This window comes from Phascolarctos cinereus, unplaced genomic scaffold (genome assembly GCF_003287225.1).
Source record: "Phascolarctos cinereus isolate Bilbo 61053 unplaced genomic scaffold, phaCin_HiC Scaffold_4;HRSCAF=312, whole genome shotgun sequence".
In the NCBI taxonomy this organism is placed as follows: domain Eukaryota; kingdom Metazoa; phylum Chordata; class Mammalia; order Diprotodontia; family Phascolarctidae; genus Phascolarctos; species Phascolarctos cinereus.
The window spans coordinates 592935815-592954163 of record NW_027555847.1 but is presented as its reverse complement, the minus strand read 5'-3'; the positions used below and the strand labels follow the sequence as shown (position 1 = coordinate 592954163).

The window sequence follows — 18349 nt, the reverse complement described above, 5'->3', positions numbered from 1 at the left end:
GTTATCATTATTTCTATATGTTACCAACAAAATCCAACAGAAAGAGACAGAAAGAGGTATTCCATAAACAACCACAATATCTAAAAAGCTTAGGAGACTATGTCAAGACACACACATGAGGAACTTATGACTATAATTACAGAACATTTTTTAAACAAAGACATTCTGTGTAACTGGAGAAATAGTAATTGTTTGTAGCTAGACTAAGTCCCCTAGACATGGGGCAGCTAGGTAGTACAGTGGGTAGACCACTGGGCATGGAGTCAGGAAGATCTGAGTTCCAATGTGGCCTTAGACATTTGCTGGTTCTGTGACCCTGGGCAAGTCACTCAACCCCTATTTGTCTCAGTTCCTCATCTGTAAAATGGGGATACGCTGGAGAAGGAAATGGTAAACCACTCCAGGATATTTACTAAGACGACCTCATGGGGTCATGTAGAGTTGGACATGGCTGAATGACTGAAGAACAATAACAAGGACTGGGCCAATTTAATAAAAAGGACAATACTCCCCAAATTGATTTACTTATTCAGGGCCATTTCAATAAAATTACCAAAGGACTACTTTATGGACCTGATGGAAGGGACAATAAAAAGTCCAAAATCTCAAGGGAATTAATGGGTGAAAAAAAGTGGGAAAGTAAGGGGCTCAAAACAGTAATCATCAAATCAATTAGATATTGCTTAAGAAATAGAGAAGTTGATCAGTGGAACAGATTTGGTGCTCACTATAGAGAAGCAAATGAGCACAGTACTGTAGTGTTTCATAAACCCAGAGATCACTGCTAATTTGGGTGAGAAATCCCTATTTTACAAAAATTGTTAGGAAAATTGTAAAACTGGTAGAAATTAGGTATACACCAATATATCTCACCATATAGTAAAATAAGTTCCAAATGGGTACATGACTTAGACCTAAAGGGTGACATCCTAAACAAATTATAAGAGCTAGGAAGAAATTATCTGTCAGAGAAGAGTTCATGACTTTATCATCTCAAGAGATATAGTACACAGAATTAAAATGTTTTTACACAAACAAAACCAATGTGGCTAACATTAGAAGAGGCACAAGTAAATGGGAAAAAAATCTTTGCAACAAGTTTCTCTGATAAGTCTCATTTTAAGATATATCAGGAACCGATTCAAATTTGTAAGAATAAGAGGTTTTTCTAAATTGATAAATGATCAAAGGATACGAATAGGAAGTTTTCAAAGTAAGAAACCCAAGCTGTCACTAGCTACATGAAAAATGTTCTGAATCACTAATAATTACAGAAATGGCAATGCACACCCATTAAATTGACAAAAAATGGCAAATACCAGAGGTGATTTGGGGGAAAGGGGGTATTTTAATGCTTTATTGGTGATTGTGAACTGGTCCAGCCATTCTGAAAAGCAATTTGGAATTATGTTCCAAAATTATTCAGTTGTACATACCCTTCCATCCAGTGATGCCAGCCTTAGGTCTATACTGTGAAGAGTTTAAAGGAAGAAGAGAAGGACCCATAAGTACACACATATTTATAGTAATTCTTTTTGCAGTGGCAAAGAATTGGAAAATGAGGGAGTACCCATTAATTGGGGAATGGTTGAACAAGTTAGGGTACATGAATGTGATGGAATACTATTATGATATAAGAAATGATGAAGGCAATAGTTTTAGGAAAAAACCCGGAAAGATTTTTAATCAACACATACAAAGTAAAGTAAGCAGAACCAAGAGAACAATTTATACAATAACAGCAATGTTGTAGAGATAATCAGCTTTGAAAGACTTAGAAACTCTTATCAATGCAATAACTAACCACAATTCCAGAGAACTCAAGATGAAACATTCTCACTACCTCTGGATAGAAAGGCAAAGATTCAGAGTGAAGATTGAGACAGATGGGTTTTGTGTGTGTGTGTGTGTGTGTGTGTGTGTGTGTGTGTGTAATTGTTCTTTTTGGAAATGGCTAATGCAGGAATTTATTTTGCTTTGATCATACATGTTTGTAATAGGGATTTTGATTTTCTTTCTCAATGCAGGGGAGGAAATAGAAGGGAGAGAAGGAAGATTTTTATTCATTGAAAAAAATGAAAATTTAATTTTAAAATATAGATATGATTTTGTAAAAGTGATAGATATGAATCTCACAAGAAAATAAAAATCTATATGAAATGATGAAAAACCAGATCAAAATACTAGAACTAGAATGTACATTGACCACAATTGTATTTTTTTGGGAAAAAAACCAAAAGTGGCAGGGTTTCAGATAGACTTAGAAACATACACAGAGGCAAATGTCTTTTTGTTTGTCTCCTACAAGGGAGACTCATGGGCGATACATAGATAACTACTCTTGATTCTAGGAAGACCTGGGTTCAAGTTCTATCTCTACACAAAATATCTATATATTTCTGGGCAAGTTACATAATCTCTCAGGGCTATAGGCAACTCTCTTCAAACTTTACATAGCAGATCTATATCAGGAGAAGAAATTTTATCACCAAAGAGTTCTCTTTTCCAATGAAATCACATGTTTAGTTCCTATTCCTTCTTTTGCGGGGGGGTCTAATTTGTTAAATTCTAAGGGTTTTATGTCAGTCAATCGGTAAGTATTTATTAAGTGCCTACAACATGTCAAGCACTGTGCTAAATGCCTGGTATACAAAGGAAGGCAAAAACCCATTCCCTACCCTCAAGGAGCTCAGAGTCCAATGGAGGAGATGGCATGAAAACAATTCTGTACTAACAAGACATGTACATGATAAAGTGGCAATTACCAATAGAGGGAAGATACTAGAGTTAAGGGGGGGTCAGGAAAGACTTCTTATTTATTTTGTTAATTATTATGTTTATAATAAAAACAACTTAAAAGAAACTTTTAGTAGCTCCCCACAGCCCATAAAGCATACATTTCCTAGCCTGACTTAATGCCTCCATAATCTGAACCCAGAAAGGCAGAAACCTTTAATCTTATTTACCATTTTTCTCCGTGAACCCTCCACTCTTGCCAAACTGAACAACTATCTCATGACCAAACCTTGTATTTCCCTACCTCCTTAACTTTGATCCTGTGGCGGCCCCTGATTTATACTTCATTTCCCTTTCTGCTTATCTAAATTCTTCTTAAATCACATCTCTGTGCTCTGAGCCCACAAGGACTCTCACTTTAAAATGGCCGTAGATTTATTGTCTCTATCACCTTTTGGGCATTTACCAATTTGTCTCATTGTTATTCTTCTTTTTGTCCTTGTATATCTTTTTTCCTCAACTAGATTACTGGTACTGTACTTTCCTTATAGCCTGTACCATCATTATGTCCTTTATAGTTCTAAGCATAATACCTTTCATGTAATAGATCCTCAAAACCATTTATTTGACTTATTTGCTGAGTTCCTTATCTCTTTTTATTCTAGTACAAAGTGCATGACTGTAAGCAGCAAAGTTATTCGTTTAACATCTTTTACTGACATTTCTGAGTGTCTGAAGCCTCAGTTAGATAGAAAATTCAGCTATACTGAAGAAACTGTTGTAAGTATTTTGAACAATGCCAACCTGGCACATGATTCTATGATGCTGTGATTTTGGTTTTGGGGAGAATGTTTATTATAAAGTAATATATACTTTTGTTTCTGTAAGATGTTTTCCCCATGTTTTCTTTTTGAAATGAAAATAACATTTATTGTTCTTTAGTCCCAAAGCTGATAGGGCCAGACCAGCATAGAGTACCAAGGTACCAACAAAGATGACATTTTTAGTTATTAATAATTATTATTTCTAGAACTACCCATGTTCTCTGTTTTTCAGTGTGATACTTTTCATGCAAGATAGAAGCCTTTGAAGTCTTGAATAGAAATGTAAAAATAGGGTAAAACTTGATAACATCCTTTCAGAATTTAGAGTTTCCAAAAGTTAAAGACACTTTATTTCCAGATTAGTACTATCTAATTCAAGGGAATCTAATGTCCTTATTCAGTACCTAATTTTCATACTCCGTAAGTGTCATTCTGTTTTATAGAACCTTCAACCTCTGGGTATAGACTAAAAGGGTAGGTATAATTTTGTGTAGTTATTGTTTTTGGACGTTTCTTTTCTTCTCATTAGGACCATTCTCCTGCTTTCTTTTATTGAATCCATTATGATTTGATTTATGATGCCGATAATCAGGATTTTCTAAAACATGGAGAGATAACAAGAACCTTATTTAAATCATCATGTTTTGTATCCCAGATGCCAAAGAAGATGTTGAGGTTTTGTGAAACAAACAAAGAAGTTCATATTATTCTTGGGTCCCTTTATTATGAGTGCTGGACATTCACGTTGGCTCAGAGAAGGAAGGAAGTGGAGCCAGCATTTCATGTTTCTAGGGTGACATAAGGATTGCCAGCTTTGTTGGCAGAGAAATGCATAAGCAGCAAAGTTTTTATGAGGACTTACATGACCATGTGGCTGCAGGCCACAGCCTAGTGTGGAACTCTTAAGACAGTCCCCTCAGGCCAATTAATAGTTCCGAACATGGTTTCTTTATTACCTTCTCATGGCTATAATAGCAGCACCTCGAGGCAAAAAGAATAGTAATTCTGCAGGCCACCAACAGAAACTTGGAAGACTTCCTAGGGGAAAAAAATACGTCATTGTACCTGAAACGCAAATATTTGAGGTTCAACAGGAAGTTTAAAATCATATTCTTCCACAATAAAACAAATGCTACTGCCGTCGTTAGCTCCATGGACTACTTGTGACTGTAAGATATGTCCATAGTACATCAGTTACATGAGTGGGACAAAAACAAAGTAAAATAGGCCAGAGGAAAATGACAGTTTTGTGGATCTGAGGAAATCCCATTGCTCTATATCTCCCTTTTAAGAAAACGGAAAGCAGTATTTTCAGAGGCATCTAAATGATGTAATGGGTAGAGCACTGGATGTGGAGCGTTTTCTAACTTTGAGTCCAGACTCTGATGACTACTAGGTGAGGAAACTTATCAGTAAAAGGGGATATCATAGCACCTACCCTCAGGGCTGCTGTGGGGATCAAATGAAGTAACATGTATAGCCCTTTGCAAACCTTATGGTGCTATGGAATTGCTAGCTATTATTGAGTGGATAATAGAGTTATGCTCTGTTGTCTAGGTCAAAAAAGCTACAGCTAATGCTGCCTTGTTTGGATCTGACATGGAAAACTTGCTGCAATCTTTGTATGTGGAAAGTAGAGCTGGATACTTCTTCACCAAGTTCTGTGAACGTTCAGAGAACAAGGTAGAAAGTGACCATGTATTTAACCTCTAAAGATTGAACCGTAATTCATTCCATGTAAAGTAGGGGGAAAGGGAAAAATAAAAAAGAAATCTCCATGTCAGGAAAGTTATTCTTTGGTGTCAAAACTTCTTCCTATTCTAGGAAGTTCTATAATGTTACTTAGCTAAAATTTAAACATACGTATTATAATTTTTCATGGTCTATTCTTACATTAAAAACACAATGAGTAGCTAAAATGTATTTAGGTAAAGACTGATTTGCGATTGTGTAATTGCTAATAGGAGCTTTTAGTAGCTGGAAAATTTAGAATACGGGTCTGATATTATTTACACTTAAATTTTCTGGGATTTTACCATAAACAATGACTTCTTATAGTATTATATCTTTTCAGGATTGCAAGTAGTATCAGTAGTATAGTTTAAATTCAGATTGTTGAGTTTTACATGTCCTATAATTATAATAAATTCTTTTAAATATTTATCAAAATTAACAAAAAATTTACAAGCTTTCCTCCCAAGTTTATTCTTTGCTCCAAACCTTTTCCTAAACTATAATTTTTCCCAAGTGAAAAATCAAAAGCATTTAATTGCCTCGATTGTTAGAATAGAATTTGGTTTCAACATTGTGTAACTTTGCACATAAAGTACTAAAATACATTCAGTTTTTGGCTTTATTCCACAAAAATGTGGTTGTTCTTCTAATGTTAATTAGGATTTTTACTTTTTAATGGCCAATTAGATAAGAAGGATACATTTTAGGAATAGAACATTCCAGTGACAGTTCCTCTAAATAGTTTGTCCTGTTGCCAGTATATGATAGAAGATTAAAACCATCTTAAAGTGAACCTGATTTAGGATGACCCCAAGGAACTAAACAATTACTTGCATCAGAAATTAGAACTTTTTAAAGACCTAATAATTGGGTGGTAATAATTTATGTACTTTTTCCATCTGTAGCTTTGGAAGAACAGTGCATACTTTTGGTTTGACCTGCAGGCTTATCATCAACTATTCTACCAAGAAACACTTCAGCCTTTTAAAGTATGCAAACAGGCACAAGTAAGTAGAAAATATTTGTTCAGATCCCTGAAAATGGAAAGATCTGTCCAACCCCACATGAGAAGTCAATAGTTAAATTGTTTCTGTGAGATTACTTAAATAGCAATCTATTATCCTATAATTGGATATGTTGGTTCTTAGTTTTATCTTTTTTATTTGGTATGTTTTATATTTCTTCTCTGGTGCCAACTATTTTGCCTTCTTATTCCACCCTTCTACTTCATTCCACCTTTCTCCAAATTTTTTTTTCACTTTTTCTTTTTCTTACTAGGTGGCCAGTATGCCAGCCAAAATGGGCTTCTTTTAAGGAATCATTAGAGTGTATGTTAATGATAAGACTCAAGGTGACCTTTATTGAGCTTGTAGAGGAAACTGAGTCTCCTTGGTTTGTTGACTTAAAGAGGAGATTAATGACTAATTCCTGATATATTAATAGTCTGCCTATAGTTAGTGTCTGTGTTCTGAATCCGGTGAAACTGACATTGATATAATATAGTATCAGAGATTTTTTAAAAAATGTGTTATGACAATCCAGAGACATGGGGGGTTGGGGGGAGATGGGATGGAGAAAAGGCATGCTAAAGAAGAGGAGGTGTAGAAACAGGTCTCTTTTTCAAGTAGAAAGGGAGAAAAAATATGACTAGAATAAATTCTGCTTGTCTTAATGCTGTTTCATGTTCTTTAAAAGGGAGAGTTTTTAAGCCTGGAAAATTATGCATCAGTTCTATACTAGTTGATTACTTATGTAATTTTTTATATTCAGTAATAGCCCCATTCACAAGAGGGTCTCCACGGAAATTGAGCTAAAGTGAAGAGATAGTCTTTGTCACAATCTTACTAGGGTTTAGATTTCCACCAGCCTAATGCTGGACTTAAATAACTACACTACATAAATAGCTGCCAGAGTACAGCTTTGTATTTCATACCACAGAACTAAGGGCCTTAGCTCCTATGTAGCTAAAGACTAGGACCATCGTTTTAGTCATAAAATTGGATCTCTTATTTGATAGTATAGCTTCCTGAGACTGCATAGCTTCACCTTTTTGCTTGTCAGTCTTTAACATGTAATTCTCTTTCTTTTCCTTATTACCTCCCTAATCCTTTCTGTCATGCTATCATTTGCTGCTGTTACTGATCTCTTTTCTTTTTTTAAGATTTGTATTGATATCTTTTGTTTTTATATCATGTTCATTTCTGAGTAGATCTCTCTCCCATCCCTAACCCAACAAGCTACCCCTTGTAAAATAAAAGAAAATAAAAAAAGAAAGAAAACAGTTTTGTAAAACTAACCAAGCTGTTTCCTTAGTATGATAATGTGTTATATCTTGTGTTCCACTCCCATAGCACTCCCAACTATGCAATTAAGGGGAAGGAAGTATGTTTTTTCATCTCTTCTTCAGCCTGGTTGTAGTAAAAGGGTACTATTCACATATCATTTGGTCAAGTGGAGAAGCTTTATATGACAAGCAATGGAAGGGAGAGATCATGGATTGACAATATTCCTTTGTCAGCCAAGTGAGCTCAGAACACAATTACCTACCTAAGTATAGTGTAGGATGCAGAAAAAAATGGAATAGAGTAAGTTCAGGTCTGCAGCTGACAGAGGTGGCCGGGTACTTGCTTACTAACTTGTCATCAACCTCAAGGGAAACAGAGTTAGGTCATTTGGATTTTCCTTGTGGCCAGCATAGCAGGGCAATAGCAGAAACATAAACGTGAGGGTTAGATGTAACTGCTCATTTTACACTGAAATGGAGGCTACTTTAAGGATGGAGTCACTCCTGACAGGATAGGGAAGAGATAAGCAGGGCCACTCTTTCTTTTCCTCCACAATAAAAAGGCATTTATTAAACAATTGCTGTTTTCCAAGTATAGCTCCCAAGTATAGAGGCAAAAATTGCCTCCGCCCTCAAGAATCTTACAGTATATATCCAGGAAAAACAAGATGGGAGTAATTTGGGGAGAAGGCAGTAGCAGTAGGGAGATTGAGTCAAGGCCACATGTAGAGGGGAGAATTTGAGCTGAGCCTTGAAGCAACCTCAGGATTCTGAGAAATGGAGGGTGCTCATGGAAATGGAAGCTCATTTGAGGGAGGCTAATACAAAGGCACACAGATGAGACATGGAACACCATATATGAAGAACAGCAGGAAGGCCAGTTTGACTGGACTTCTCTGAAGCTCTCACAGCTTTACTTAATAGTACCTATCACCGATAGCTCAGAATTAGCCCTCCAGGTCCTCAGAACATGTGGTAAGAAGAGGAGCTGGATAGTGTCCCTAGCTCTGGGATGACAGAAAGCACAGGTCACATACTTGGATAGGACCAGTAAAAACTTCAAGGACAGTGGTAATAATAAATAAAACTTAAATGAGGGTGAGGATCTAGGATGAGATGTCTGAGCCAGCAGTTCTTGGGAGCAGGAGCCAGTTCACATGTTTGGTTGCTACATAGTGTAGAGGGGTAGAAAATCCTGAATGGCAGGAAATCAGGCTGACACATTTGTCTTGGGGTTCTTTTTCCTAATCCCAATGGGGGCACAGTAGTGCAAGAAATCAACAGGATGAGTAAGTGAATGAATGGTAAAAAATATTATTAAATGTGGGCTATGTGTTATGCACTACAGACACGAATACAAAAGCAATGTAGTCTCTTAACATTGTAATACAGAAGCCATCACTTATAGAAGAATGATTTCCACGGAGGAATATTTTGTTTTGAAAAGACACAGAGACTATAAATGGAGTCATAGGGTGAGTAGATTAATACATCCTTTCCGGTAGTAATAATAATATAGATTTTATTATGGTTACAGAAAGAGTACAAGGTATCCTTAAGGGGACAGGGCTGACATAAGTATGAAGTATAGGGAATAATGTGAAGCATAACTGGAGCCAGCCTAGATGTAATAGGCTAAGTGATGAAAACACCAATCAGAGCCCCAGAATGGGAATTCCAGAGCTGAAAGGATTAAGACCTCCAGTCCACGATCTTTGACCTGGAAAATGCTACAGCTAGGCTGAGGAGAAGCCATCTGGAGAAAAGCATTCCATTGTACTGTGGAGTGTGTGCCCGGGTCTGATTTCAAAATCTGATGGTCATCGTGACAGATGATAGTACTGATGGCAGGCAGGACTAGAGACAGACCTTGTCTGCTGCCTTAACAAGCATCTTCCCCATTGATGAGACTTTATATGATCCATTCTCCTAACTGGAGATTTTTCTAGGGGAGCATCAGGCAGCTATCCAGAACCTTTGATACCTGTTGTTGAACATTTCTTTATCATTTTACTGTAGGTTATCCTGGTCTCATCTTCTACAGGTCTGGCTGGCATATGGTGTTAGGCCATGTTTTCAGTGGTTTCAACTATGTACAAGAGCAGTAGAAAGAACACCAACCCACTTATGTCCAATTTTAGCACAAATCTTAATTACGTTATTCTTTTTTTAAATAATATTTTATTTTTCCCCAATTACATGCTAAAACAATTTTTAACATTTTTTTTAAGTTTTGAGTTCAAATTTATCTCTCCCTCCTTCCCTCCCCTCCCCCCTCTCTGAGATAGTAGGCAATCCAATATAATTTATACATGTACAATCATGTAAAACATTTCCATATTAGTAATTTTATATGAGAAGATAGGAAGGAAGGAAGGAAGGAAGGAAGGAAGGAAGGAAGGAAGGAAGGAAGGAAGGAAGGACGGATGGACAGACAGGCATGCTTCATCATGAGCCCTTTGGCATTTTCTTGAATCATATTGCTGAGAATAGCTAAGTCATTCGCAATTCTTCATCCTGCAATATTGCTGTTACTCTGTACAATGTTCTCCTGGTACTGCTCACTTCATTTTGCATCAGTACATATGAGTCTTTCCAGGTTTTTCTGAAATCATTCTGCTTGTCATTTTTTATAGCACAATAAGATTCCATCACAATCATCTATCATAACTTGTTTAAGCCATTCCCTAAATTGATGGGTAACCTCTCAATTTCCAATTCTTAAACACCACAAAAAGAGTTGCTATAAATGTTTTTGTACATATAAGTCTTTCCCCCTTTCTTTTGGATGTCTTTGGGATATAGAACTAGCAGTGGTATTGCTGGATCAAAGGTTATGCACAATTTTATAGCTCTTTGGGCATGGTGCCAAATTGTTCTCCAGAATGGTTGGATCAGTTCACAACTTCACCAACAATGCATTAGTGTCCCAGTTTTCTCACATCCCCTCCAACATTTGTAATTTCCTTTTTTATTATATCAGCCAATCTGATTGGTATGAGGGTGGTACCTCAGAGTTGTTTTAATTTGTATTTCTCTGATCAATAGTGATTTAGAAGACTTTTTTCATATGACTATAGATAGCTTTGATTTCTTTATCTGAAAATCTGCCTGTTCATATCCTTTGACCATTTATCAATTGAGGAGTGACTTGTAATTTTATAAATTTGACTTAGTTCCCTTTTTTTGAGAAATGAAATCTTCATCAGAGATGCTTGTTGCAAAATTCTCCCCACCCACTCAATTTTTGGCTTTCCTTTTAATTTTAGTTGCATTGGTTTTGTATGTGCAAAACCTTTCTAATTTTATATTATCTATTTTACATTTTGTAATGCTTTCTACATTTTCTTTGGTCCTAAATTCTTCCCTTATCCACAGATCTTACAAATAAACTATTCCATGCTTTCTTAATTTGCTTATGGTATCACCCTTTATGTGTAAATCATGTACCTATTTTGACCTTATCTTAGTATATGGTATGAGATGTTGGTCTGTACCTAGCTTCTGCCATACTGTTTTCCACTTTTCCCAGTAGTTTTAGTCAAACGATGAGTTTTTGTTCCAAAAGATTAGATCTTTGGGTTTCTCATATACTAGATTACTATGGTCATTTACTATAATTTAATATGTACTTAATCTATTCTACTAATCCACCACTCTATTTCTTAGGCATTAGCAGATTGTTTTGATAGTTACCACTTCATGATACAGTTTGAGATCTGGTATGGCTAGACTGCCTTCCTTCACATTTTTTTTATTGATGTTCTTAATCTTTCATTCTTCTAGGTGAATTTGTTATTATTTTTATATATAAAATAATTTTTGGTAGTTTGATTGGCTTAACTATGTTATTCTTAAGAATTATAGTTTATTTTTCTGTTGTCCCCACAGCCTCAAAGTGATGTAGGCAGCAAGAATACTGCTGGATCTGCATTCTTGCCATTTTTCCTTATAAACTATTTTATAAAATGAGTGTGTCTGTCACTATTGATAGAGTGATACCAGATCTGGGAATAAATTCCTTTACAAGTCTTCATAGTAACTGTACTAGTATTTGCTTCCTTACACTAGAAAGCATTAATTCGTCCCTAATACTAGCGAAAATTACAACTTCGTGTTCGAAGAACAGCAGTTTGACATGAGGCATTGACTGCTTGTTTTGCCTTTGTAGGCTTTCTGTTTTGAACAGAGTCCTATTCAAACTGTTGTTACACAGTTCTCACGTTGTTTCAATTTTAATTATGTTTCCTTTGTCTATGGTACACATGAGTTAGGTTTGGCTTCCAAGAAAGAGGCAATGGGATAGTGCATTCCAGGGGAGATGGGACATAAAGGATTACATGTGAGGAACAGCAAGGTCAGTTTGGTTGGATAGTAGAGAGTAGGAAGGAAAGTAGTGTATAAATAAGACTAAAAGATAGATTTTGGCTATGTCGTGAAGGATATTAGATGCTAATCAGAAGAGTTTAGGTTTTATCCTAGATGCAGTAGGGAGTCACTGTTGTTTATTGAGAAAGGGAGTGACATGATTAGACTCACACCTTAGAAAAATCACTTTGCCAGTTGTGTGGGAGATACTTGAGTCAGGGAGAGCAGTCATTGGTAACTGGTAATTTTAGAGAGCAATTGTAGTTGAATGAGGTCCAAGACTAGATTTCAGAGGGTTGAAAAGTAAGTGAAAGGAGAGGAAGTAGAGGCCATGATTATGGATAGCTGCTAGGTAGTACAGTGGTTTAAGTACTGAGCCTGGAGCCAGGGTGATGGGAGTTCAAATTTTACCTCAGACACTAACTATGTGACCCTGGGCAAGTCACTTAACCCTGTTTGCTTGTGAGGATCAAATGAAATATTTGTAAAATACTTTGCACAATGCCTGGCACATAGTAGGTACTTAATAAATGCTTGTTCCCTCCCCCTTCCCTTCTTCTAGGAGTTTGGCTGAGAAAAGGAAAGAGATAGGAAGATAGTTTGAGGGGACAGTAATAATATGTGTATATATATATATATAACTATAGCTATAACTATATATATGTATATATACGTGTATATATACGTATATATATAGTGTTTTAAGATCTGTAAAGTAATATAAATAGTATTTCAGTCAATCCTCACAACAGCACTGTGAGGTAGGTGCTATAATGATCCCCATTTTACAGATGATGAAACTGAGGCAGACAGCAATTAGGTGACTTGTCCATTAGGGTCACTCAACTGGTAATGTTGGGAGAAAGTGAGAAAAAGCCTCCAGCACAATGGATGAATTTAGGGAAGAATTTGGACAAGAGTTACATGAGACAAGCAGGTGGCAATGGGTGGGTTGTAGTCTGCATCATTGGAAGGAACTCCCGAATACATGAGATCACAGATCCATTTGTATGTTTGAGAAATGAAATTTACAGTCATTTGAGCCCAGCAGCAATTATTTTGTTTTGTATCTGTTGTTGGAACAAGTTTTGCAGTTGTAGGGAAAAAATGTATAAAACCATTGTCTTTCCATGTGTCCCTTGTCTCCCCAGCTCCTGCTTATATTTAGCACTGTAGAAAAAAAGAAATCAGGAGAAGTAGGAGATCAAATTCTTTTTCTCTGACTTGAGCACTTAGCAGTTCATCAGCTTCCTTTCAGGGCACAAGGATGGGCTCTTTCTTTTAGTGCTTTCTCAGAGAAACAGAAATTTTGAAATGAGAATGATATGACCAGGCAACATATACACATGTCTCCACCAGTAATGCATTGTCCTGAAAGTGTTTTATAATGAGGGTTAGGCTATCTTTAAATAACCACAGCCATAAAGCTTATCCTAATTATGCTTGAAAATTTTTCATAGCATATGATGATCAGTGTTGGGAGGTCATTTGTTGATTCCCAGTCTGGTTTTTCTTTTGCTCACAATCATCCATTACTCTTATAGTCTGCCACTTCTACTTCCTTTATATATATATACCAACTAAATATTCCAGGGTGGTCCTGACATTTTTGTCCAAGTAGTATGAGCTAAGTGTTTTTCACTGGGTTGGCATTGTATGTTCAGGTGCATGAACAGAGCTCCTAATTGTCCAGTAGACCAGCCCCATTGAGAAACAAACTGTTTCCTAGGAGATGAATAAATACGATTATGAGAGGTGGGTGAGATTAGGGTTATGATTAAGTATGGGAAGCCTAGCATCCTTCAAGGCTTTGTTACATTTTGGTTTACTTTTCATAGTTAGTGTAGTCAGTTTTTATCTAGACTCGGTAAGATGGTTTGTTTTTGTTGCTACAGAGATGGTAGCTTAAGAAATAGTCAGCCTTGGATTGTTGATCATTACAAATCATTCAAGTGTCCACAGAATTACCAGTATCCTTTTTACCAATCCTACTTATTATGTCTGTAAGGCAGCCTTCTAAGTCTGATTCATTTAATTCAATTTTTAAAACCACCACCATTTTTTTAGCTTATAAAGCAATTACTATTTGAAATTCAGTTCCCAGTACTTAGCACATTGCTTAGCACATAGTAGGTGCTTAATAAATGTTTGTTACCTTGACTAATCTTCCAGAGTTTTCATTCAGCTGAGGAGATACAGTATTTAAACAGATAAGTAAATGAACTATAATTTGAGGAGATAAAGAGGCCACCAAAAGTCAGGTGGACCAGGAAAGTCTTCTTATAAGAGGTAGCAGCTGAGCGTAACCATGGAGAAAACTAAGGTGCAGTTGGAAAAGGAGTACATTCTACAAAGAAGAGAGTTCAGGAGAAGAGGTTGTTCAACAGTGTCAGGTTGAGAAGAATGAGGACCGAGAAAGGAACCTCAGAAAGAAGAATCTGTAATGTTCCTTAAATGATATAGAATATCTAGGTGGTACAGTGGATAGAGTGCTGGACCTGAAGTCAGGGAAACCTGAGTTCAAATCCAGCCTCAGACACTTAGTAGTTGTGTGACCCTGGGCAAGTCATTTCACCTCTGTCTGCCTCAGTTTCCCCATCTATAAAATAAGGATGATAACAATAGCACCAACCTCCCAGGGTTGTTGTGAGGAACAAATGAGATAATTACAGTTAAGCACTTAGCACAGTGCCTGACACGTGGTAGCTGTTGTTATTATGATACACTTTTATAGCTGAATAACCCTCATAGTCAGAAAAGCTCAAATTCCTTGTTCTAAAATTCATATTGGATCCTAAAAGCTGGCCAACACATATCCGCCATGCATGTTTGTTTGGTCGACAGAGAAGCAGATGAGATCTAGTGGAAAGAATTCTAGATTTCAAGACAGAAGACCTGAATTTGAAACTCACTTTGGTCATTTACAAGCTGTGTCACTTTGGGCAATTCACATTATCTCTATGTCCCTGGTTTCCACATAGAGAAAATAATACCTGTATTACTTACTTCACGGGGTATTACTGATAGTATTTGTATTGAGTGCTATTAAATGTTCGAGGTTCTGGGCATGGTGAGCACTGAACAACAACACAAAAATTGGAATAGACACTATTTTAATAGATATGATATGACTGGCTATTAATGTGGGAGTGAGTTATTTCTGAATCAATCGCATGTAATCATACCACTGATTATTCATAACAAAGGTCAAATTCCAAACCAAATGTTAAAAAAAGGACGCAGAATCATAAAATTTGAGAATTAGAAGGGAATTCCCATTACAATAAACCTAACAAGTGAATGGGGCAGCTAGGTAGTACAGTGGTTGGAGTGCTGGGCCTGGAGTCAGGAAGACTCCTCTTCCTGAGTTCAAATATGACCTCAGACACTTCCGAGCTGTGTGACCCTGGGCAAGTCACTTCACCCTGCTTTCCTTGGTTTCCTCATCTGTAAAATGAGCTGGAGAAGGAAATGGCAAACCACCCCAGTACCTCTGCCAAGAAAACCCCAAGTGGGGTCATGAACAGTCAGATACGACTGAAGCAACTGCCCAGCAATATCAAAGCAAGAGAATATCCAGCCTCTGTTTAAACTCTCCAAGGAGAGGAAACTCATCCCCTAGTCTACTTTTGGACACCTATAACTGTCCCATTGTTAGGAAGTTTTCCCTGACATTTACTCTGAATCTGCCTCTTTCCAGCTCCCACCCACTCCTCCGGATTCTGTCTTCTGGGGCCAAACAGAACAAACCTAATTCTTCCTCCATGTGACATGCTTCCAATACTTGAAGAGAAGATGGTTATCATTTCCTCTCTGAGCCCTCTCTTCTTCAAGCTAAACGTGCCCACTTCCTTCTACCACTTCTCCCAAGGAATGGATTTAAGGCCCTTTACCATCCAGGTTGTGGTCCTCTGTAGTCCTCAGGCCTATTACTGTCTTTATTAAACTGTAGGGCTCAAAACTGACCACAACACTCTAAATGAAGCCTAAGGAGGGCAAGGGACAGTGGGACTATTACCTCTCATGTCCTGGAGGGTGTGCCTGCCTCTCTTAAAAGAATCCCAAAATCATGCTATGTTTTTCGATAGCCACATCACACTGCTGACTACAATCCTTTGCAACCCCCATATAGTTTTTTTCTTATTTTCTTATTTTTATTTTATATAACATATATTATAATATGATATGTGATATTATTTTATTTTCAATTCACAGAAAAACAAGCATTTCCATAACACACAACAATTTAAAAAAAGTGATTGCACATGAAAATGCAAATCTGTAACTTGCTATTTCCTCCAAATATACAACAAAGTTATTGTGTAACTTTCTTTTGTTTCCTTTTTTTCTTCCCTCTCCCCACTGCCACCTTAGAAATGGCTACCATTAGACACAAATAGGTGTATGAAGGTAAAATTATTCTATACATATTTCTATTTATCAGTTCCTTCTCTGAATGCAGATAGTGTCTTTATTTTTCATTTGTGTATTCAAAAAAGTCAAAATGACAGCCACTCAAAGTCGTTCTTAAAACAATATTGGAGCAGCTAGGTAGTGCTGTGGATAGAGCACCAGCCCTGGAGTCAGGAGGACCTGAGTTCAAATCCAGCCTCAGAAACTTGACACTGACTAGCTGTGTGATCCTAGGCAAGTCACTAGGTCACAAGTCACAAGTCAACCCTGATTGCCTCACCAAAAACCAAACCAAAACAAAACAATATTGCTGTTGCTATATACAATGTTCTCTTAGTTATGTTCATTCAGCTCTTCATCATTTCCTGCAAGTCTTTCCATACTTTCTAAGATCACTGAGCTCATCACTTCTTATAGCACGGTAGTATTCCAGCACAACTATATACTACAACTAACTTGTTCAGCCATTTCCCACACCAAATAGGGCCGCTATAACACCCCATTCACATTCAAAGTTATAATTACTATTTGTGAATTTTCCTCCATCTTATTTTTACTCATTATTTTCTTTCTCAATCTCTCCCTATTCCTGTTACCTTATCTTCTCCTCCCATCCCTCCAAGAATCTCTCCATTTTCTCCCCTCATTCCCAAAATCTCAATCCACACCCTCTCCAAAAGTCCCCTATCCTCTCCCTCAACCCCCCAAATCCCAACCCACATGCCCCTCTAAAAGTTCCTCCCCTCCCCTGCCCCCCACCTCTCTACATGTTCAAAAATAGAGGCAGAATTTCACAAGATCTAGCAGCTTCTGCTCTAAAAGACTGTAGGTCTTGGAACATTATATTTCAAAGAGCAAAAGAGCTGGGGTTGCATCCAAAGAATATCTAAGAATAACCTACCCAGCAAAATTGAGTATAATCCTGAATGGAAAAAAAAATGGATATTTGATGAACTGAAAGACTTTCAGGTATTTGTTCAAAAAGACAAGAACTCAATGTAAATTTGATATAAAAGATCCAGAAGAAATATAAAGAAAACATTAAGACTAATTGTAAGGTACTTATTAAGGTCAGGTTGTTTACTTATTATATATATGAAAATGTTTTCAGTATTCTTAAAACTGCCATCAATACTAAGGTAGTTTGAAAGAAAGTTTGGAGCTGCATTGTATGTGATGGGGTGACTCTAAAATATAAAATTGGGTAGGAAAAGGTAAAAAGGAGCAATTACATTATAAAATGGGGCATGGAAGGAAAAACTAATATAGAGGAAGCAGGTAGGGGTGGAGGGCTAGTAATGTTGGAACCTTATTCTCATCTGGGTTGAAGAAGAAACAATATGTACATATGGAAAGATGTATACATCTTGTGAATCTGTATACTTGGGTTTGGTTGGGGGTTTTTTGGCACAGTTGCTATTTAATCATGCCTTCTACATATGTTGTACTTGTGAAGTTGATCTTTTTTTTGCACTCAAGTGTAATACTTAACCTTTATCATTTCCTCCCAACCCCCTTTTTTGGTTATGCCAAAATATTTTTATTCACCCCTTTCCTTTGTCTTTGCACAGGGCAGACATTTTGTGGGGTTTTCTCAATTGACATTTTTTCTTTGCCTTCCACCTTCCCCAGCCTCACTAGAAAAAAATAAAAAGCAAAATCCTTATAACATATGTATGGTCAAGCAAAATAATTTCCCATGTTGTTCATGTCAAAAATGTGTCTCAATCTGAATATTAGCCCCTTCATCTGTCTCTCAGGTAGTGGGTAGCATTCTTCATCATGGGTCCTTGGTAATCACGGTAGACCATTATGTTGTTCAGAATTCTTCAGTCTCTCGAAGTTGTTTGTTTTTACAATGTTGTTGTAATAGTATAAATTATTCTCCTAGTTCTGCTTACTTCACTTTGCTTAAATTCATAATAAATCTTCCCACGTTTCTCTGAAATCACCCTCTTTGTCATTTCTTACAGCACAATATTATTATTCC

General features: G+C 36.8%; 1 protein-coding gene across 1 annotated transcript in view; it reads left to right on the top strand.

The window, feature by feature from the left end:
* The window catches only part of RGS22 (regulator of G protein signaling 22), a 173125-nt gene that overhangs the window by 72529 nt on the left and 82247 nt on the right, over positions 1-18349 (top strand). The window contains exons 12-14 of the mRNA XM_078153679.1: positions 3402-3516; positions 5118-5243; positions 6200-6301. Coding sequence (XP_078009805.1) covers positions 3402-3516; positions 5118-5243; positions 6200-6301 — 343 coding nt within the window. The remainder of the gene's footprint in view (positions 1-3401; positions 3517-5117; positions 5244-6199; positions 6302-18349) is intronic.